The following is a 23382-nucleotide window of genomic DNA, read 5'->3' as shown; positions in this document are numbered from 1 at the left end:
GAAAAACATTTTTTTTTTTTTTTTACAGTTTTCCATATTTTTATTGGAACTTTTTCCTTTTGCTTACTTGAATTTTTTTTATAATATGCAAAAAATTAGCTTTTACTTGGAAATTATGCTCTGTAGTTGACGTTATGTAAAAATAAAAATTCATTTTATTGTTGCTAATTTTGATGACTTGGCTCTATGGAAAAAAAAGACTATTAAAATATAGAGTCCCTTTTAATAACTTAATTACTTTGCTAATGTTGTGAACTGACAACTAACACAAAGATGCTATATTAGCAAATGACAACTTGAAAATTGCACTTGTATGTATTCTTTCAGACGAGACTTTTCTTATTATACGATCCTTTGTGCTTCTTCTTAAATAAGGCCATTTTGTACTTTGCGCCGTCATCTGCTGACGTTGGAAAAATAAAAGTTCCAAGCTTATTTTGACAAAGTGCAGAGTAGAAAGTCCATCTGTTTCCAAACGGAGCCACTGAACGTTAAGTCGTTTGAAAAATAAATACTCAAGTAAAGTCAAATCTACTTATGTAAAGTAATATAGTCTAACCTTTTGATAGCTTTCTATTTACATGAAATTTCCGAGTCACATGACCTCCTCCATCGTTTGTAAAGGCACATATTGATTCAATCATGTTTGGTGACTGAGCAGAACTGAGATTGGAGTCTTTGCATAATTAACCGATCACTTTTCTGTACCCTTTGCTGTTTTGTAATCAAAGATGATAAATCTTTTTAGTCAGAAGTCTTTTTTTTATTTTTTATTTTTTTATTCCTGCTTATTATAGTTCGCCTCCTCGCCTCACTGTTGTCTCCTTCTTAGGAAAGTAAGAGACGTTCCAAAGTTGACTTCTGTAGACATAATATAACCAATGCTTCATTCTGGTTGTGGGCTGTCGTGCCAACATGGCCACTTCACATGTAGAAAATCACACCATCTTAACACCACTGCAGTTTTACTTGATGTTAAGATGCCAGGGTGTGACGGATGACCATGTGGGTATTAGCTTGCAAACGCTTTATTGAGCTTCAGTCTGGCCTTCATTCACGATACCAGCCAGCTGATGCAGCGCTTTGGGATGCCTGACTGAAAGGGAGGTTTCCTTTTTCTAGCAGTCCCTCATTTTGCTTTTAAGAGCCAAAAAAACGTTTGGACTGAGCAAAGTCCCTCCCGACTGAACTGCACATCTCGTTCTTTGAACACATTGAGAAATGGCGAGGATAATATGTACCCTTCAGACGAGAAAAAGAATAATAAAATCTTTTGACCATCCGCACATTTTTTAAATAAGCAGACATATCCCTTTTTTTTCTTCCAAATTTACTGCCATTTTGTTTGATTTAGATTCCCTCAAGCAATTCAATTAAAGTCGTTACAGTCTTGCATAGAGAATTATGTTTCCTACTTAATGTGATCAAATTTAGGGGAGGGGGAGCCTTACTGCTGTTGTATGATATTCAAATACAGTGAAATAGTGAAGGGCCACCAAATTAAGTCGGTTTCAATGCGAGTATGATAGATTTGCTGTTTGACTGGCAACCATTATAGATTGAGAGCCTTGGGTACAAGTGTTCACCCAGAACTTTTCTGCCCCACTAAGAAAAAATATTTAAAAAAAACTGTCTGGCTCTTGTGTTTGAAAAATTGTATTCGAGAATCCTTAAATAAATAAAAAAAACTCTCAAACTGACTTTCCTTTCTATCTTGGCAGCCCCCATTACCATTCATCTGTGAACTGACAGCTTTAATATGCTTTTAAGCAGAAAGCATCAGAGCGTATGGCAGCAAATGCATACATACAAATGTGTGGAGACAGGCAGGGACGGTACCTATAAAAGCACTTATTGTTCTTTTTTTTTTTTACACATTCCCTAGCTTGTCTGGAAAGCCATGGAAGACTATGAAGAACATTATAATATTAGTTTACTACAAATTGTTCCCTGACAATTTCGTGTCTAGTCACGGCTTCGCTGCAGCGTTTACTGTTTTGAAAAAGGATTTCTTTCTCAATTGGTGTTCTGCATCTTCAAGGGACTTCTGTAACCAAATCATTTGATAGCGCTCCGGTGTTTCATGTGAGCCGAAATAAAAACAACAGGTTTTTTGTTTGCCTGCGTGTGGGGCGTGTGTGTGTCAGTTGTGAGTGGAAAATGCCACCCATGACGCTCCTCACCACTGCCGTGTGATTAATGGACGGGTTTTTTTTTTTTTGCTGAGGGATGCTGATTACGAGATGTTTTGACTAAGATCTGATTAGCCAAGCCAAAGGCCTATTTTGTTACACACAAAACATTCCACTTACTGGTCCTGTGTTCCACTGAGCGTCCCTTATTAAGTGTCGAATGCGGTCGGATCCGCTGTCTCCCGGTTTTTGCCTTGGCCAGACACGCCCACGTTTTCACTGCCTGGATGACACTCGGGTTGATGGAGATCAGGCCCAGCTATCACAATAAAGCTGACGGCCGTTCATTTGGACTTTGATCGTTTTTCACTCGGTGATGCAAGAAGAAGATGCTCTGTGTTATTGTGGTTCTGATTGTGGCCGGGGTGGGGAGGAGATTTTTTTTTTTGTTTGTTTTGTCTCTTGTGGTAAAGTTTCCAGCAGCGACTATCCAATAATAATTCAAAAAACCTCTTCATCATCCCTTTTTCTCTGTCCCGTTTTCTCGTTCCCTCCCTGTTGAAGATGCTCGTCGCAGGCTCGTTTAACGGCGCTAGAATCAACGTGTCTGGCTGTGAGTGGCTCGGCGGGCTCGTGGGGCAGGCAGGCGCGGCTTCTGCTCTTAATTGGGGGAAAAATGTGTGGCACATGGAGTCAGCTTGTCGGGGGGTGTAACACCTCCCCCATTTTCCCCTCATTGCTGTGGTGCCACCAAATGAGCCTCTCCAGACTCTCAAACCAATGTTCTTCTCCCCAAGACTAATATACACGATGTTCTCGGGGACACACGGCCATTCTTTTTAATCTCTGTGTGTTGTGTATTTTATTTTGTTTTTAACACTGGCATTGACCTAAGACACTTGAACAAACAACACAAGTTGTGGCCGCTTTGAAACCACCATCGTCCCCAAGTCTGTTCTCAACACAATCTGTTCTTTTGAAGTTCCATTTTTTTTTTTTCTTTCACTTATATTTCAGTCGAGCCTATAAAATCGCCTGTTTGGGTCCACTGTGACACTCCCCAGAGCTACCCGCACATGTTTTAAGGGTTCCATACAAATGGGGACACTGCAGTGTGGGAAACAAGAAGGGAAAACTTTCTCCAAGTGGACAAGATAGTAAATTTAATGATGAGGGGTGAAGCTCCTCTGAACACCGCTCTTGTTGTTAATAAGATCTGACAACATGTAGACGGACATACTGTTCCCAGCCATGAGGACATTTTTGACTGTATCTACAAAACTACTCACAAACCACAGTTTGTTTTTGATCCCCTGCCTTACATAAGCATTTAACGACTGATGAAATGTGTATGCACTTAAGTTGATGTCGTAGAGCCAAGGCCTCTGTAGTAGCGCTGGATGAGCTTTTTCTTTTGAGTGACGGAGGATATAACATGCATGTAATCCATAGCAGAGAGACAAGGACAGTGTTGCCAAATGCCACATGATGAGGCTCTGATAAACTTCTGGAAACGCTTGTGACTTTGATACTCCTCAGATTTTATTTGAAGCAATTAGGCCTTATTTTTTGCTGACTTTCCAAGTGTGCGGTCTGAAGTGTTTGATTTGTTTGACTTTTTTTTTGGGGGGGGATTTGCAGAACTTTATGGATTTGATGTGCTCATCGACTCCGATCTAAAACCCTGGTTGTTGGAGGTGAACCTTTCGCCATCTTTGGCCTGGTGAGTGACACTTCACAAATTGTGCATCTTGAACTTGATGTGTTAGTGGAATTTTGTAGGGTCTGTTTGTTCTTTGATTGTGTGTGTTTTTTTTCCTTAATTTAATTGTGTAACTTTTAATTATTTGCAGTGATGCCCCCTTGGATTTGAAGATAAAGGCCAGCATGATTGCAGACATGCTTTCACTTGTGGGTTAGTGCAATGTCGAGCCGTTTTGAAACAATTTGACGTATTATTTGAAAACCACTAAAACTGTTGGCAAACAAATCCTCACGTTGATTGTATCTAAATAGTAAAAGATTGTGCTGATTGTTAATGATCGATCTCATTCAATTTCCACCGCTTGTTGCGCAACATCTTTTACTCAGGAGCGTATTTGTTTTTTCGTGGAAGTTCATTTACATTCGCTAAATAGCACAGAACACAAAGCACACAACAGTGTTGATGGCTAACTTGTCACTTTTGTGGCCTTAAACCAAAACCTTGCAAGCAAACACGTCAAGAAATCACAAATAAAGATAATGACTTGATGATAAGTCACTCTCAGGAAGACAAGCCTGCGATTTCATGCAAATCAATCAATAGTTGTCGAGACTTTTTTTTTGCTCAAAACCACAAATATTAGCTTCGCTGAGGCGCCAGTGTCAGTGGAGACACTTGGATGAATTGGCTGTAAAATGTGCCAATCCATCATCAAATTGATGTTGCTCCACTGTGAGATGAAGTCATGCTGAATTGTTTGTGGTCGACTGTTTGCTGTTTAGAGTGTGCAAGTTTTCTTTGGAATGAAATGCTACTGCAATACGTGACATGCCCTGATGCGTTTCTGACCTTCTGATAACCAAAATGGTTAATGACTTGAAATTATCATGGCTCTGCGAAGCTTATGCATGGATCTTCTCCCCATTGTGTGTCCCGACAAGCTGGATCAGCCTACCAATAAAGTCAAATGAATCTTAAGCATGTAGACAGAACAAATAGTAGCCTGAAGCCAAAGCGGCATAACAAGGTTTAAATGTGTTCGAACAAGAGATCTCCTCCCCTGATAATTGATCGGGCGTGTGGTTTTTTTTTTTTTCTCATCCACAACACATACAGACATAAAGTCTGATCGCTCATGATATAAATTTTTGAGAACGTTGTAGATTATAACCGAGGCCGACCTACCAGAGCGCCTAGGTGTCAATCAAACCCATCTGTTTAATACATCTGTGGTTCTCTCCCAATCATATTAAATGGAAATATGCCTTTGTGCTTGTACATTCCTATATAAAAGTATGAGTCAACGGTGCCGTGCCTTCGAGCAATGAAATCGAGTCATTAATGAAGGGATGGAATCATATTTGCTTGCGTCTTGGGAATGCGACGTCTCGCCAAGCCAAGTGAAAATCAGTGGTGGCTTGTAAAACATAGCACATCTATTATTTACTAAATAATCCCAATCAATTTGGACTGATACTCAAGTTTTGTAAACGTTAAGAGCAATAAAGTATTTTTTCTAGCCCCTGAAAATAAAAGCATAGCACCAAAATTATATTGACGATTACTATGATGTCCGCTAGCCAGAGGATGAGCTGCCCTGTATTTGTTTACAGAGTAGTTCTACCATATGTGGAAATTTAGTACTGTTTGGAAAGAATATTGAGTGCAAATACATTTTTTATTAGCTGTCCGCAACCACTCAAATTAGATCCGTGTTGAAAATCACTGCACTAAACAAAATTTCCCTGAGGGGATTATAAAAGTATATCATTAGAAACTGTCAAGAAGTCATTCTGGCCTTCCACACCAAGTCAAGAGTTATCGCTCGCTCTGAAAAACAATTTAGTTCATACTTTGCCGCAGACTCTTAAAATGACAAAAGAAATATTGTTTTATAATGATTTGCCGAAAACTCTAGCCTGAGTTAGTGCTTTTATTCTTTGGAAATTTTTACTTCAGTATTTTATTGTGTGAATGTCCTGTAGGATTCTACTTTATGCTGCTCATTGCTCTGAATTCTATCAGGAGTAGTCTGTTCAATATCCCCCCCGAGGACCACATGAGTAGCCTGCTCTAAAAATAGCTCATCAGTCAGATGCATCTATTTTTGTGTGTGTTGCTATTCTAAAATGAAATCCCATTGAGTCGCATCCAACTTTTTTTGTTGCTGTTATTATTTTTTTCAATCACACTCTGAATGGTCTATTAAATATAATGCAAAAAATAAAAACATGGTTTTATTCACTTTGAAGATTTACTGTTGGATAATATGTTGCAAATTTGTCACTGTGTCCTTGGATTGAATATCAAATAGTTGCGATACAATGTCACAGTTATGTAATTGTCCTTTTTTCATTAAAGGCTTGGTGTGTCAGAACCCCCTGATGAGGAAGCCGCGCTCGGAGCGAGTCGTCCTGGAGCCCAGCCTCAAGCAGTCGGCCCAAAGAACACAGGTACCGAGCCACATGCACTGAGTCATACTCCCACTTTCACCAGTCATGTCAAGCACCGCAAGCAGTTTATTCCCGTGAGTGCTTAGACACACAGTAACGGTTTCATGGTGCCATGATGAAATGCCAAGGTCATTTGGTGTCAGGGTTGTTGCTGATGTCCTTCCATAGCTGACTTAGTCCACCTGTTGCCTCCTAGTAGGCTTTTACAGCCTCTTGACATTTTCTTTTCCTCCCCCATCCATATTAATACACTTTTACTTCTATCCCTTTGCAATTCCCTGATGTTTTCTGCATTACCGGTAAGAAATTGCTTTTGCTTTTTTCCTAATTTGATTATATTTCTTTTACGGTTATTCACTGTGACGGGCAAATGGCTTGCGTGGCTTTCTAATGCAGCATTTTAGGAGATTTCTCATTACATTAGCAAAGTGGCCGGCATAAGTCTATGTTTGAAATACAGCAATGTACCACTTGGGTAAAAAGCTCTGAACTTTTCTTTATAGACTCACTGTGACAAACCCAAAAGCCTGATTGTAAATCAGACTTGTCATAGTTGAAGAACTCTAACCGCCTTGAGAGAACCTGTCGTCTTCCTTTACTTTGAACGGGGCAACAGTTGAGCCTTTTATTGAGCGCTTAGGCCTTTTCACTTTTTGGCAGCCTTTGTATCACGTCAGATCAATTAAAAGTAATCCTGTTGATATTTAGATGACATTCTCTCAATGCAATCCTTTGGGGCGCTGTTCCGCTTTTCTAATCTCAACTGCTTGCCAAAGCTGTCAATCACTCCATGTCAAGAAAAAAATTGGATAATAAATAAAAATAATAAATTAAATTAAAATAAATGTAAATTAATTAAAATATTCTGTATGTATTGATTTTAATGTACAATAAAGCTCAATGAATATATATATATTTTTTGTAGTGGCAGAGGCCCCCAGCAGTCACTCCCAGTGAACCGGTGGATTTTAAAAACAAGCCAGAAGGAGACAGCATTCTGGACTTGACTGCTGAGCAGGTACAGTCTCGCTATGTCACGCTTGATGTTCAGGCAGCATTTTCGGAAGACCTGCATGTCTTAAAACACATGTTTTGTTTCGTTTCACTGTGGTAGATCAAAGTATTGAGGAGGACAAGAGAGGAGTATGAAAGGAGAGGAGGCTTCATTCGAATATTCCCCACTGAAGACACATGGGCGCTCTACGGGTAAGCTGAGCCAAGATGGAGAAGAAAAAAAAAAGCATGATTATTTATAATTCTAAGATCCCCATCTGTCCATTTTGTTACTCATTATTATACTTTGCTCAGATTAGTAGGCTCAAATGACTCCTTTAAAGTCGACCGTGCAAAATATTTAAAAAGATATCCACCCCCCCAAGTTACTGCTTTATGTTCAAATACCATCAAAGCCTTTATTAGACGAGGAAATCCATTTTTAGACTCACATTTCATACTCCCATATGAAGATTTGCTGCCTGATTAGATACATGTCCATTTTGCAGCATGTATTTTACGCCATCTGCTTTCATCTTAGCAAGTTATTTGCCCCCTAATAACAAAATTGAAGCTTTTTTATGTTTGTTCTTATTATCTCCCATTTCTCAGTGGATATCTGGAGTCCAAGACATCATTGAACTCAATGTTGGCAAACAGACTTTTCCATGGAAGGTAAGCATTTCCATTGTGGTTGGGATCAGGGGGCTGGATCTCTCTTTTAGTTTATGGAAGCAGTTGGATTCCAGCATGGGGTTTGTTTTGTCTTTGACTTGGGTAGGTGAGAGGAACAGCTGAGATGAGGATATATACTCAACTTTTCCAGTGTGCCCACTGTCTATGTGGCATTGGTTAGGGGAAGAGCAAAGGAAAGACTGCAAAACAACATTTCTTATTGTGTATTACAAAAATGCATACATTTGTTTCAATTAATGGTGTTAGCCGATTGGCATTGTCTCGGGACATCTCATCGTCGTCCCCTTTTAGAGATCCGATGCTTGAATGCCTCATTGACTGTTATTATTTAACATTTATCCTTTCTCCTTTGGACCATCACTGTCAGTCAACATCTGGAAAAACTACTCCAACTTGCTAATCCTTCTCAGAGTTTGCTCTGCAAGGTCTTTTTGGAAATGCTAATTTCCATATAAATCATTGGTATTGTTGTTGTCACCACGGTTGTGTTGACATGTCTTCTTCTGTCTCGAAGGAATGCGCGCGGGAATGCGCAGCTGCAGATGGACACACTTGATGGCTACCACGCCGTCCAGTACGAGAGGAAGCTGCCGTCTCTGGAGGCTCGTAAGAGGAGACGGCACCACCTGAGTCATCGCTCTGCCGCTGGAAAGAAGAAATGGGGTAGGCCCCGATGTATGCTGCTTCAGCTCGGTAAACTGCAGGCCCAAAGTGCACTTTTGGTTCCAATAAAAAACTCCCATGTGTCACACTAAGGTTAGCCAAATATGGCTCTGAATGAGTTGATGTCATTGCAGCAAAAACAAAAAGCCTATTTTGAGTGTACTCAGTGTATGCGTGTGTATTTTCGCCCAAAAAACTTTGATGATGCAACTGACATATGTCTTCCCCTTGCAATGCCGCATACCTCAGCGAAGGAATCCAAGGCCTCCCCGATGGAGAGGAGTAGCCCAGAGGGAGAGGACTGCGTACGGGAGGAAAGAGAAGAGATGAAACGTGTTCTCAAGCCAGTCTCACACAAAGTTTTGGTAGCAGAGCAAAGAAAACAAGTGGCTTCACCAGCGCGGAGCTCTCACAGCGACGCTCGGTCCAGCTCGCAGGCATCAACACGCAATAGCGGGCCCCATGTCAAACTGCTTCACTTTCTCCAGCAGGGGTGGGACATCAGGTCAGTGTGTGTTCCAGGCGGTTGCTCACGCTCCTTCATCATGCTCCCTTGCTTTATTTTCTCACGCAAACCTCCTTGCAAATTGACATGGAGGGCACGTTTGCTCCCACCAACGGAGAGGAGCAGAAATTGGGACTGTGTTTACCTGCAGGCTTATGTTTGGATTTGGGCTATTTTTGTTGCACCGCAGGAAAAGAACAGAGCTGGCGACACAGTAGAAGTCAAACAAATGTTTCCTTTTAGGCCGTTTTCTATCATTTTTTTTATTTCATTTTATGTTTCAACACTTAATCATTGAATATTTGTCAAGTGTGGGAAAGCCATGAGATGTTTTTGTGGTTATAAATAAATGTGACTTGACTAATGGAGGATAAGCGGTCCAGAAAATTGATACTGAATATTTTAATTTTAAATTGATAACTCACCAAAAATCAGCTGTCTTGTTAATATGTTTCTATGATTTTAATTGGCTGCCTGTTGGCACGGCGCCATTTGAGGTCCCATCATTTTTTTAATCATGATTACACAATGCATTTAATCCTGTAGTTGGATGATTGACAAAATGTAATTTCTTTCCATTTTTTTCCCACCTTCTCTCCAGTAAAGTGCAAGCCCGGATGACATTTTCATCTTACCTACATCGGGTTCAACAAAGACTTTTGGCAGAGAGCAGGGGCGAAGGCATTCCGGCTTGGAAAGACAAAGACAATGACCAAATGGTACAACTATTCAAAAAATCTCAGTAGCGGACTCTCTCTTAATGAACAGGCGTGCCATACATTACGCTGGACGGAACATTGTCTTCAACATTGTATGCCAGATTTCCCCTTATTATTACTCATCTGTACCATGGCTGTGGTTAAATTGAAGACATGGAGGAAAATTGGGCCTTATTGGAAAGTTATGTTGCTGTGCTGGAATTATGGCATGTATCATCATTATCTTCATCAGCGGCAACCTCAGACCTTTTCGGAATATCTTTGTGATGTTCGGCCGATTTGTAAAGCTTTCCCTGACAGTGACTTGAGAATAAAGCCGTAATGTCGTATTCACACTTAGGATAGTCATAGATTCCAAATACTTAGCGTGTGTTACTTGTGCGCAGGAGCTCGTAGTTCGCTTCCTGAGAAGGGCTGCCAGTAACTTCCAGCAAGACGTTAGGGTGGTTCTGCCCAGTCACCAGCTACCAGTCCAAGACCGCAGACGCATCCTCTCCCAGCAACTAGGAGAGTTTATACAATGTTACGAAAAGGTGCCTATTCCAAAAGTGTGGTTTTAACTCAACACAAGAGACATTGTGTGATTTTTTTTTTTGATTTTTTTTGGGTTCTGTTATGCTTCCTTATCTTCCCAGGAAACTGAGCACATGAAAAAACAGCAGAACAGTACAGAGGAGAAGTGTGTTGCCGCCAACGTGTTTCAGGACTACATCACCACGGCGAGGTTAGTCAAATGGGAAGCAGCCTTCCACTGTTCGGAGGAGTGATCGCAATCTGCAAAACACATCTTTCTCTCTCCCCCCCTTTTTTTTTTCAAACAGTGAAAGTGATCTGGAGGAAGTACTGACGTTTTACACACAGAAAAATAAATCAGCCACCGTCTTTCTCGGTACAAAAGTCAGGCGTGTTAAAAAAAACTTTCATGAAATACATGCCTCCGAAGAGCCAGGCAACTGTGAGACTTCCAAAAGTAAGTCCAATCCATGTTTTTTCATGCTTCTCTTACACTTGGTCTGGTTTATGTTTAATATTTTATCATTCAAGCACAGTAAACAGGAATTTTGCTGTTTCAAGCTGTAAACCCCTCAAAATAAAGGAAAAACGATTGAGTCATCCAGGGTGAAGCCAGGGTCACTTTTCAAAGGAGTAGATCTCATTTGGAGAAAACAAATGTGTGTCAGAACCATGGAATGGCTTACTGGTGATAAAGGAGCTCTGGCTTCTATCTTCTTTTGAACAGCTCTGCCTGTGTCCAAAGACGATTCCAACTTGTCAGAATCCACGCCCTCCGCAGGAAAAATCAGCAGTGACATAAACGGCAAGGCCAGCGAAAGTCAAGCTTCGGTTTGTTTGTCTGAAGGCCAGCTGACCGGATTTGGACATGCAAAAATCCATCCGCAAGTTCAGGCTTCCCAACGCTGCTCGAACTTTCCCGTGACTTCGGACATCGGCCGTATTCATCAACAGAGGTCCCCCATCACCTCTTCGTCTCTGCCTCGTTTTCCACCGCTGCCGCTTCCCCCTCAACCTCCGTCCTATGCTCAATCCTTGGCAAAGTCTCAATCCCGCCAGAGTGATTCCCTCAGCGACTCTCCTGTTTACACCCCTCCCCCTGTGTCAACGGGGCAACCAACTCAGGTTCTCTGGAGGATCCCATCATCTACGGCCGTCCCGTCAAGCTCCAGATCAGCTTCGTCCATCAACGGTGCAGTACACATATATAACCAGAAACTCTCTCGACCAACATCTGCAGGAAAAGGTAAACGCTCGATATGCTTTCTGTCCACTTTTCACATGTTCAGGCATTTCTTCTGTCTCCATGGCAGTGTCAAAAATGGCCAGTTCCAGTAAGCCGAAATCAAGACCGGAGGGAGGCTTCAGGGAGTTGGACTCTCTTACTGTCCAAGCCCGGTCCAACCAGCAGGCTTTCATCTCAGCCCTCCAGAAGCTGGCCGACAAACAGGTCACTTGCAGCACTGCCGGCTCCAGTCACATCAACCTTCTGACGCGACATGTGAGTTCACTTGCACCTTTTTTTTTTTTTAAACTAAGTGGTCCCACCTGGGGCGAGAAAAAGTTCTAATAAGAATGTTGCGTTCATAAACAGACTTTCATGGAAGGGAAGACAAATGTGGCCCTTCTCTCTCTGTGAGGTCTTTTCTATTTCTCCTTAGTAATGTTTAATTCTTTCCTGACCCCCTGCTGACCGGCGTCATGTAGTTGCTCACTCTTCAAGCAGACCTGTCGGAGCCGGAGGGTCTGCAGCCGCGAGCGGTGCACCTTCCTCCCCCTCGGTTGCCTGTCGACTTTTTGCGGGGGCGGCTTCTGGTTCAGGGTTTGAAAGTGGCTGAACGGAGCATCACGTCCCGGCTCTGTGTGAGGTCTCATTATCAGATGCACCATGGGGGAGTGATTTCTGTTGATACTCAACAAGCTGCTATTTTGCAGTAATTGATGCTTATAAATACAGGAATGTGACGAAGCGAGGTTTCGCATAAGCTTCCTCGCTAACTTCTCCCACATTATCCTGGTCACTTGGTGCGTTAAGACCGTCAGGCTTTGCACACACCACCTCTGGCTGCTCTTCCTCCTACTGCTTCACTGGATGTTTTCTGTCAGGATTTCTTAGGATGACACAAGACCACACAAGCTGCGGTTAAGCTGCTTCAACATTATTCGGACTATCTGAAAGGTGTTTACTGTATTCCCTTTGAGAAGTGAGTCCAGGACATGGCAGCAATTTGTTTTGCGTGTGCTTTTTTTAAAAATTTTTTAAAGGCTGACATTATAAGTCATGAAATCACCAGCTGAAGCAAAAGAAGAACTTTGTAAACAACAAAAAATCCAGCATGCACTGCGTAACCTCAATGATTACTCGCTCTCATGGAAGGTTTCACACAAAAATAGAAATATTAACCACACTTTTGCCCAATAATAGATTAATATGCTAATGAGATTGTTGTCAAACCTTAAAATATTGGATGGGTAGGCCGAAATGATCCTTCCTTTTATAACTTTAACTTAACTTTAACTTTATCATGGGAGACAGAAAATACACTGTGTGTGTCCTTACCCTATAATGTCATCAAGTTACTCATGTAATTAACTCGACAATCCGTCATGTAAGTGTAGAGCGGCCGTAGTGGCAGAGCAATAATAAACTAGTCCAATTACTAGATGTAAAAGACCTCCGCAGTGATGTGACACATTGCTGTAGGGAAAAGCTGACATGGTTAGAATAGATTTGGATTGATGGAAGTCATGATAATTACTTTTTTGAGGTGGTGGGATATTAATTCTACATAGCCTCATAACAAAGAGTTTGAAACTTCTCTCCACAGTTGACTAGGCTAAACCTGGCAAGCCGAATATTGAGCGGAGAGAGCGCCAAGATCTCGGCCTCATCTGTCAACAACCAAGGATCCGTTGGTCTGGACCACTCCTCAACTGATCCTCTTAGAAACAAGACCTAGTAAGTCCAAAGAAATGCTCCAAACACTTATTTACTAAATATGGGCCTGTAAATAAAAAAAATGGCATACCTTACCAGTTTTTGCTTGATAAAAAGATAAAGATAAAAGTTCTTTGACAATTTGCCCATCGAGCTGGATGAACCCCCCATCCATTTTTCTCAGTCACTCTTATTTCATTTTAATTTTTAAATAGAACTACGTGTCTACCTACTTAATACAATTTGCAAAATCTATTTACAACTTCTTTTTTATAAAGTAGGAAAAACGTATCACTTGCTCATTGTAAGATTAACGAATGAATTTGTGCTTAAACTTTCTTGCTTGTTCTTAGTTTTTTTTTTTTTATTTAACTCAAATGTGTCTCCCAGGCCCAAAGCCTCTAAAGTGTTGCATTTGAGCGTTAAACTTTTTTAAGAGCTTGCCTTTTTTTCACTCCACTGCGCCGGCGAGAAAAAGGATTCAATGGAGCTGCTCAGGTATCAAATACTGTTCCCTTTCTCCAAATTCCTGTCCCGAGGACATTTTTGTGTGATTTACTTCAGACACTTGGAGCCCGCTTGAGCCCATGAGTATATTTGGTCACACTCAATAGCAGCTAAAATCTCCCTCAGTGGTCTTACATGGACTTGTAGATTGAAAAATGCCAGGATAATGATGGTAGAGTGGACACCGCCCTCTGGGCAGGCCACTTTGAATTGACACTTAATCCTTATGTGTTTTTGTCTCACTTTAATGTTGCTGGAGGATTACGTAAGGTGGGGGAAGTCAGCAGACTGCCCGCCCGCCCGCTCGCCTTCCATTTTCCTAAATAGTGACAGACAGACAGAAGGTCATCATGTTCCACTGTTTCTTGAATGGTGAACACATGATTTCATAATGCTCACTGTCTCATTGACTTTATCCTGTAAAGTAGTTGACCATTCATCACTTGAGTTTTGACCTCATCGTGTTGCTCTATCCAGATTGTTTTTCCTGTCCAGCACTTCCTTAGTTTTGGACCTGTGAGGGAATTCCAAGAATGTTTGGCTTTTCCCTTTTAAAATGTTTTATTCACACAAATCATGAATGAGTTTGTTTCTTTTTTTTTAATTTTTTTTTTTACTATGGTCGATAACATGTTACTTTTTTTATTCAGATGTCTGTGGATACAGGCACAAAAATATATATTTTTTAGAAAGATGCTGTTACCTGCAAGCTATCATTCCTCTGATCCAAGCTGAAGTTTAAACGGCACTAATATATGACAACTTATGCAGAGAACCTGTCTTGGGGGTTTTGAGGAGGTTCTATTGTGTAGTGGTGGTCATCACATCTGCTTTACATGTCCCGGGTTTGATCCCCAGTCGAACCAAACTACTCTAATGACATGACTCAGGGGGTCACGTGGCTGCCAGGCAATCAAGGAGATTGTTGTTTTGACTCTTTCCTTCCCTCTCAGACTGTTCAAAGTCTCCTCGGGGAATATACTGAGTTCATTGGTTGGTCTTTGACCCAGATATAGTGCTTTTGTAAAAGGTCACTTCAAATGTCCCCTGGTGACACCACAGGTTCAGGCTCAGGTTGCTTGTCTACAGTGGCCTGCCACACAAAGCTCTGTTGTTGTCGAGTCCGCAGACTCCTAGGCCTCCTCCGGCTATGAATAGCTCCAAACAAGTTTTAATCCGATATTAGTCCAGATATTAGGATGATTTCGCCTCCCTGCCGCTCCGAATTTCCCCGAGTCCCCTCCCCCCTGCGCTCGACCCTGCCGTTTGTGCCAAACATACTGAAACCGTTAAGCGCACTGGCTCTTAAGGCAACCACAGGGGTGAATTATGATCTGGTCCAAAGAGCTGTTGTGGCTCTTTGAAGTGCCGCTGCCAGGATCCAGCAGGTATGCTGCATCAGCTTTCTCAACAGCGGCTGCTTCTTTAGGACCAACCGGCAGCTGGCTGGGTAACAACACGGCTTGTCCCATTACAACCACTGTAAACTTCAGGATTATTTCCGGCAAGTGTTTCACCTGGCACATGCTGGTTGACCTCTGTTCAGTGATCATAAATTATATCCAATATTTCTAGCTTCAGCATATTTGTATTTTTTGCATGTAACAAATATGGCTGCCCAGTAAGATGACAGTTGTATTAAATCAACAGTGGCTTGTTGTCAGTTGTCCCCTTGTGTAATGTTAACACATTTGCTCGTCTCTGCTTGTATTAGCACCCTCGCCACAGAAACAGACATCTAAACTTTTGTTTTTTTTGTGTGTATGCGGTATTTTTAGTCCGGCCTCAGTGCTTTGTCACACTATTGTTTGACTCGGACGAATATTGTCGGGACATTCCGGAGATTTGTTTTTATCGGCCAGTTTGCTAAACTAACAAACCCGACTAACAAAAAGACCATCAAAGAAGTTCAACGTTTTCACCAAAAGTTCCACAAAATTGGCTTGATGTCTCCCCTGCCTTTGAATTTAGAAGATGTTTTTATTCGCGACTGATTAGAGCCAGATGTTGTAATAGGAGGGCGGGCGGTTTCATGCTATTCAGCGTGCCGTGTTACTACATGCATGTAGGACCACACTTCATGATTGTTGTCAATAATAGTTTGTCTTTTAAATGAATAAAAGATGCACTTTCTCAAACAAACCACCGCTGGTCCGGGCGGAACTTTCAGATGCCGTGGTACAACGTCATCCCACACTGTCCTTTTTTCCCACATTCGCACTGAGTTAGATTGATGCGGCACATGTGCTCGACTGACACTGCTGTATTGTTTGACCAGAAGTCATATCAGCATACTGTAAAGCTTAGTGAGCACAGCAGGGAGTCAGGCAGGAAGTCTTGGATATTTTGCAAGAGCTGTTCTTTTCACTCATTTGTTTTTCCCCCTTGGTTTTATTCTTGCATCTCAACAAAACAGCTAAAATTAGTCGTCAACGTCATAAATTGTCAAGTCGTAGTGGAGTAAAATTGTGGCACTGCAGCTCTCTGTGGTCCAACTAACTCGTTCAAAAAAAAAAAAAAGACTGCTGTAAACAAAGAACGGGTTTTTGTTTTGTCCGCTGGCCTCTGACCTTGAAATGTTCACAGACAAGCTTTTGTTTCCAGGAGTGAAAAAAAACAAATTGACCTTCACGTGTTTGTTCACACGTTGTTGAAAAATAGGTCCTATTATGTGATCTGAGAAATACTTGGGTGGGGGGTTGTTTTGTTTTCTTTTGGCTACACAAGGCCAGGAATATATTTCACAAGATAGCTATCATACATTGTTATTCCAAAATCAATGCAACTACTGTACTTGAATTTCTTTTTCTGTGGCTATTGTGAAAGTGTGTTGTCCGGTGGAAAAATAAATTTGGGGGAATTCTCAATCACTTATTTTTTTTTTTTTCCTCAATAAGACCCCTTTGGGATCTAATTTCCTCAACTGAGCTAGTTTCACTCTCTATTTTCGTCCAATCTTTCCTCACTGCTCCCGATAGAGCTCTTTAGGGCATTATTTTTAGCTGGGGCCAGCCAACCCAAAGTATTGCGGCACACCATACATACAGGCTGTTTTGTCTGTGATGGATTAGGCTTTTCAAAATTGTCATAAAGAAACAGAATCACAATGCAAGCACACCATGTGGACGGCTCATTCATGGAACTTGATTTATATTTCAGGTCCTGCCTTATAGTGTTTCCTACAAAATGGCAGCATGCAATTGTCCCAAATCTAAAAACAAATTATTACATATTTTGGTTTATTTTACATCTGTTTGTATTTGAAACTATCACTTTACTTACAGGGAGCATAATATTATTTCCCCTCCTTTCTGTTATCTCGATAAAAAACATCGGACATTACTGGTTAAACACAAAGGCCGAAAAGACAGTGATAAAGTGTTGAATGCCATGTCCTTTTTTTTTTTTGTGTTGATGTCATTGTGCATCCACATATGGTCCAGTGGGTTCCACAGATGAGGTAAAATGAAATTTCCTTAAATTAGTTCCATTGCTCCCGGAATCTTTGGGTCATAAGGGAGCAATTGATTCAATATAAGTGTGTCTGAGGATGCGGCCGGTCTCCTCTATTCTCCAATAGTGGTTAAGAAAAAAAAAAAAAAAAAAATGAAGGCAGCTTAGTTCTAATAACAGATAATCCAGTTACAAACTCGTGGTGCTTGTCAAATGGTTTTCTTTCCAGGTTGTGGCTTTGTGACGTGAATGGAACGTGAAGTTCTGGGAGTACTGAAGCAAAAGGTTTCGGTTTGCTCCACGGGCTGCCACAAGCTTTGCCCTCGACTTTGACTCTGATTTGTACACTTAAATCCAATCTCTCTCATAGCCTGATATGAGCTGCTAGATCATTTTCTAGCTACATAATAGATGGTTACAATGTTTAAATAAGGTTAGAGAATCCTCTTAGGCCTCACCCTTGCATATTTTTTCTTCAATGCAATTTATAGTGGAAACATGAAGAAAATTTAATCAGACGTTAGGTGAAATATTGAGATTGAAATTAAGTTTGAAATGAATTAACGACTTCTGTCGGAAACCTTTTTTGCTTTCAAGTCACGGTCAGATGAATGGTGGAGAGGCTTCCAGTGACAGTGGCTTCAGCTTCATGATGGTGACAAATCCTGAACGAGGTTGCCATCCTGTGAGAAAAAAGAATCAGTTTGCCACACAGCAACTGCAGTCGCAAAAAGGTCCACCGCGACTATTCTTGGAGCAGAGCCATTGTGGACAGCAGGTACGAACTCTTTATCGTAACCCCTTGCTATATTGATAGCGCATATGTCGTAATAGCGGTGCAACTGATGAAAGAAAATATTTTTAATTGACTCTATTAATAGTATAAAATATAAACATACTAAAAATTTAAATCAAAATCATCTTACAATATTTCTCTGATTTCATTTGGTATACAATCTTTTAGATTGTATTTTATTTTTATAGATTATTTATATTTTTTATTATTTTATTACATTTATTTAGATTATTGTTTGGTGACTATCAGCATTTTAAACAAAAGTTACCGATGCTCATTTTAATGGTAAAATAAAAATTTGTTCAAATGAATATTGAATTAAGAACAAAATGCTCAGCATAGATGAAATCCCAGTGACTTGCCCGTGAACTGCTGAGTTATGACTCCCTCATGTTTCAAAAAAATAATAAAATCAAAACACTACCTTACCTAAGCTGTCCAAGAAGCGCCCACATGAAGGGGAAGCTTTTATGTTAGCATTTCCAAAGCTATTCAGAGAATCTCCCTGCAAACCACTTGGTCTTGAGTGGGAACATCCCGCCTCATAGAAGCTCATTCCAGAAGAGCCAAACGTGCCTCCTCACTCAAAACGACATTGTTTGGCTATGTTGCGCAGCCAGGCTTGTATTTGAAGTCATCAAGGAATGCTACCCATGAGTGAGTGAGGTGTTATTTCATACATGGAAACTGTCGTGTCACCATGGAGCAAATTTTCTCGGATCTACCCACCTGTGTTTGACATTTCTGAAGATGTGAGACATTTTACTTATTGAGGGGGGGTCGGGGAACACGTAGTCCTCCCCGCCATGTTTCTGCCCAGTGGCTCTGAAAGATGATCCCAAGGAGGAGCGTATTTATTCATTTTCCAGTGGATTTTGTGGAGTCAACACGAGGGATGGAGAGAAGTGCAGACAGGAGGGTGCCATGGGACAGCTTACAGTGTGGAATGACTGGAAGCAAGCACTTTTTTCCAAACTCAGTAATGCCGTTTCTCCCACCTCATTGTTTTTTCATTTTCGTAACCGAGCCTTAATTCATGCAATGTAGGTGACATCTATCTTGGCTTGCTCCACAAGATCACTTTCATGTGATCACTCTTTATGAGAGTTTCATCACCATATTTAATACCGCTCACTCAAATCTTTGCTATCATTTCCTGTTCATTCGAACCATCTGCGACTTCCTGACAGTCAGTCTTGACAACCTCTTCACTGCCTGTTAAATATATTCTTCTTCTTTGGGTTGTCCAGGAATATTGTGCAAGACAATCCCATCAACTACATGACTTCATTCATTTTTTATTTATTTATTTATTTTTTAAATTGGCTTTTGGCTACCCATGCACACCTTCCTGGCTCTCATGAGTGTCCATATTTGTAGGGTTTCCGGGAGGGAGAAATAGTCAAGGGGGCTGTTCCGAGTCTCTACACCACGTTTCACTTATTGGGTGCAGACTGTGCGGCTCCTCCGTGGGCTTGGCCAGGGGCCACCTGGCAGCCAAACAAAGGTGCCCTTCCTGGCCTTGCTCAAGCTGAAACGCAGCCATAGGCCATGCAACCTGGAAACTCAAATTCTCATTTATCAGCACAGAAATTACATCAGATATTCTCAATTCCATTTGCGGTGCTTTGAACTTCTTACTGTACTGTGAAGCTGGAAGACCATCAGCATCTTAGGTAACCATATGAAGCTGGAGCGAAAATAGCACGGACATGAGATTGGGCTGGAATTCATGCAACACTTCAACCAACACTGTAAGGATGGATTGAAGTTCAGCTCTAAAATATTATGTCAGAAATAACAGTTTTTTCCCCTCTTCCACTCAAGTCTTTGAAGTGCTCCTTTTAAGCAAACAAATACTGAGAAGAATTTGCTTTTTAGTGCAGCCAATTGCAATAAAAAAAAAAAGATAATCTTGCTCTCTTTCAATATATAATGTCAATTTGAACTGTAACATCAGCGGTATCATTCATTATATTGAGCTGACTTGGAAAAAAAAAATCTCTCCACCCTGTAGTTCCTCCTTGGTTGACTCCCAAAACATCTAGTGTAGTTTTTTCCCTGCTGCTAGCAGTAGTTCGACACCCCATACACACGGCTGGACACATTCTTGGAAATAGCTGTGAGTAAATTTGAATGTAGCTTTCAACTCTTGCCCAGGGGTCTCTCGCTTTGCATACGAACGGAGAGAAGTCTGATAAAATAGTCTCACAGTTACTTCTTCCAGGTAGAGGAAAATAAGGTGATATAGTTTGTGAATTTTACATAATGGCTGCCAACTTTCACTCAAAGGTTTTTCGGCTTATTAACTGAAGAGTTGAAGTGTATAGGTCTGCGAGGATCCTCCCTTCCTGCAAAGTATAATTGGCGAGTATCTAATTTAAACTTCTCGTCCCATAGGATCAACATTCAGACGAAACAAGCGCTCCCCACGCTAAGGTTCCCACAAAGACTTCCAGCTTTCCGGGACCACCCCATCACAGTCACATCAAGACCCGCGATCGTCCCGATCTCTCCCCAAAGCCACCCAGCGAGGCCCGAGAGGGCCCGATGAGGAAACCGGCAACAGCACGCCTCGTCAAGTAAGCGCCGCCTTTTGACACGACCGATTCTTCGTGTTGCTTCTGGCGTGAGAACGTACGGCGTCGTGGAGTTCAAGAGGACAAGGCTAATTCTAATGAGAGTTCCAACATGTGTGCTGTGCTCCACGTCTTTTTGGCTGCCGGGTGGATCTGCCTCCTCAGTAAACAACCTCCGCACGGGCCCGATTTCTGCCTGAACCATAAACACAACTTGGTTCAGTGGAAGGGCCCGGGCTCGGAGCACCGTTTAAATCCTGTTTGGTTTGGAGATAAGCTGAAGAGCACAGAAGGGAAAATTAAAGGAAAAGAGTGAAACGGAGCTTAACGGCTAGTTCCCCAACTCACATTATGACTTTATTACTACAGAATCCGGCCAAATTACACAACAAAGACAAACCGCTGTGATCGAACTCCACTGTTATTTTAATGCTTTCTGCAGGTGCCAGGGCTTGATCACACTCATAAAGTCCGTCCGTGAGGTTCCAGCTGTGCTCCCTTCCCTGTACAATGTATCCCTCCATGTTTACATACAGTGTGGATGTTAGCAGGCTTGACGGGAGTGTGTTAATATTACGGAAGTGCTCTGTTTGCTGACGTGGTTCATTCATACACCTTGCTCTCTCGGACTGTCCGAGGGTTGGCCAGCGAATAGTTAAACGGGCAACCCAGGGGTTGTAGTGCAGCCGCTTAGGTGCCGTGTTTGCTCCTGGGTGTGTGTATGTGTGTGTCTCTTCCTGGCAGTTGCCGTGTTTACCCACTGCATGTGGAATTCCAGAGCAACCTTCCCCTCCCCAGAGCCCCCCCCCCCCCCCCTCCCTCCCCGACCTCCTCCTTCCCCAACACTCTCCTCCGTCCTGCATTTTTGTGGTCGACCAGTGTGACAGGGGAGAGTGTGGGAAAAACGGAAGCTTCAGGACCAAAAAGCACTGATGGAAACAATAAAAGAAGAAGAAGAAAGAGAATGGAAACGAGTGACAGAAAATTCAACTCGGTCCAGGGGAATGGAGATGATTGTTTGCAGAGAACGGTGGGATAATAAGTTGCTTCCCTTTGAGCGCTCATTTTAGGGGCAACCTTATCCTTCTGTTATCTGATATTCATCCCAGCCTAAGCCTGTCTGACTTCACAATAGAATCACTGTGCTTGGTTTATTCATCTACTTCAAGGTTATCCACCTTCCTCTCACCGGCAGTTGAACTGCACGCCGCACCGTACGGCACAAACGTGCCACTGATCAGTGCGACACTGGTTCATTTCATCTGTTTATCAGAGGAATGTTCCACTTGTGGGATTGTTGCACAAAGGTGTAGTCAGTTAGAGCGATAGGCCAAATAAATGTGGAGCGAGTCCCAAGAGCTCCATTCATGAAAAAGTGGAGATAAGAAGGATAGAAAATGGACAGGGTGGCAAAAAGAAAATGAGAAGTACCTGTCAAGCAGCTGAGAAAATCCACTTCCTTTCCTTTGACTCCAATCATGTTTAATGACTTGATTCTACGTGATTCTGCAACCAAACTTGGCTCTTTTCCTGTTTACTTACTCATTTAACACAGACCATTTATGCAGGAAACTAGATAGGCTTGAATTAATTGCCCTCTCAACTGGTTGCAGACAAATCGAACATTATTCCATTGCGTCAAGATGCCGCAACTCATTTGCTCAAAATGAGTCATTTTTCTAACTTTTTTACGCCGGATGCCCTCGCTGATGCAATTCGCCCATTTTTCCGCCACTGTAGATATCCAGCGGTTGGGTGTCGGGGATGAGGAACCAAACCTAAGACGGCACCACATGACCGCCGCTTGAAGATGAAGTTACAATCAACAATCAAAATCCCATCTCCCCTAAAATAGCCCAAACATTAGAAATAGAAAAGCATCTTTTGACATTTCTACCTCAGCCAACATGTGGCACACGCGTGTGCGGCAGACGTGCCTCAAATTGGTATCACGTAGGGTTGAGCAAGGTTCTCTGTCCTATCAACATACCGCAGCTGCCAACCCCTTCGGCTGCGAGGTCTTAACGGCGGGATGACTTCACTGAAGTCTTTGAAAGTGGCAATTTGTAGCGCAAATAAATGGGCCTGTTTGGTATTTTGTTTGCACGCTTTACCGAGTCGCAGCTGTAGCTACGGAAACCGCCGGCTGTCGTGTGGCATTACTAATAGGGTGACAATTACAGGAGTGCCATTAATGTCAGCTTCGCTGCCGCTTTCACTCCCTATTAATCAGCCGCAACGGTTGCACAGGATACCGTATACACGCCGAAGCTGCCAAAAACCTGTTTATGGTTCAATTCCATCCCCTTTGGTCGGTGTGAATAACATTCTGACAGGTTACCTGTGTCCGCTACAACATAGTCAAATGGTAGCCCCACTCTCACTGTGACCGAATGTTGACAAAGAAAGTGATGTGAAACCCCCTGAGGTCACCCCCCCCCCCCCCCGCCCCCCCTTTTCCATATGAAAGGAGTTGCTTCCTGTCAAAGTATGCCACTCTTAAAGTGGGCCAATTCTATTTGTGGTTGTGTAATGGTATGAAAGAACAACTGTGCAGCCCCTTACAAGGAGGCAGTGTGTACCCTCATTACCTGGTTAATGCTCTTCTGGCATGCGGCTGCCATGAGGTGAGAGGTTAATACCTGCTAAGCTTTATTTATTGACCCCCCCCACCCCTCCCTTCTCTGGTCCAAACAAAAAATACTTAACAGACTGAATGTATACAGTTAC

The 23382-nt window shown here is 42.0% G+C and overlaps 1 protein-coding gene and 1 long non-coding RNA gene across 4 annotated transcripts in view; one reads left to right on the top strand and one right to left on the bottom strand.

Annotated features, from left to right (window-relative positions):
- ttll5 (tubulin tyrosine ligase-like family, member 5) overlaps positions 1-23382 on the top strand; it is a 35408-nt gene that overhangs the window by 6533 nt on the left and 5493 nt on the right. For 2 of the 3 annotated variants that reach the window (XR_015068318.1, XM_085931691.1), the window contains exons 13-29: positions 3774-3855; positions 3986-4047; positions 6199-6290; positions 7216-7308; positions 7405-7496; positions 7896-7958; positions 8494-8642; positions 8892-9147; positions 9749-9866; positions 10253-10399; positions 10502-10590; positions 10688-10836; positions 11107-11625; positions 11693-11880; positions 13208-13338; positions 17875-18055; positions 20474-20655. Coding sequence is in view for 2 of the 3 variants with exons in the window: in XM_085931691.1 (XP_085787817.1) it covers positions 3774-3855; positions 3986-4047; positions 6199-6290; positions 7216-7308; positions 7405-7496; positions 7896-7958; positions 8494-8642; positions 8892-9147; positions 9749-9866; positions 10253-10399; positions 10502-10590; positions 10688-10836; positions 11107-11625; positions 11693-11880; positions 13208-13338; positions 17875-18055; positions 20474-20655 (2593 nt within the window). In the remaining variant the exon portion in view is untranslated. Of the gene's footprint in view, positions 1-3773; positions 3856-3985; positions 4048-6198; positions 6291-7215; positions 7309-7404; positions 7497-7895; positions 7959-8493; positions 8643-8891; positions 9148-9748; positions 9867-10252; positions 10400-10501; positions 10591-10687; positions 10837-11106; positions 11626-11692; positions 11881-13207; positions 13339-17874; positions 18056-20473; positions 20656-22392; positions 23081-23382 lie in introns of those variants that run through there. The other variant, XM_085931692.1, reaches the window with a different exon arrangement.
- LOC147045323 (uncharacterized) lies at positions 8208-9796 on the bottom strand. The gene is made up of 3 exons (XR_015068320.1): positions 9039-9796; positions 8887-8943; positions 8208-8624 (listed from the first exon to the last, which is right to left on the bottom strand). It is a non-coding gene; the product is annotated as an uncharacterized LOC147045323 (long non-coding RNA).

Source organism: Syngnathus leptorhynchus, chromosome 15 (assembly GCF_054491065.1).
Source record: "Syngnathus leptorhynchus isolate UIUO chromosome 15, UIUO_Slep, whole genome shotgun sequence".
In the NCBI taxonomy this organism is placed as follows: domain Eukaryota; kingdom Metazoa; phylum Chordata; class Actinopteri; order Syngnathiformes; family Syngnathidae; genus Syngnathus; species Syngnathus leptorhynchus.
The sequence above is the reverse complement of the archived record's forward strand: the minus strand, read 5'-3'. Positions and strand labels throughout refer to the sequence as shown.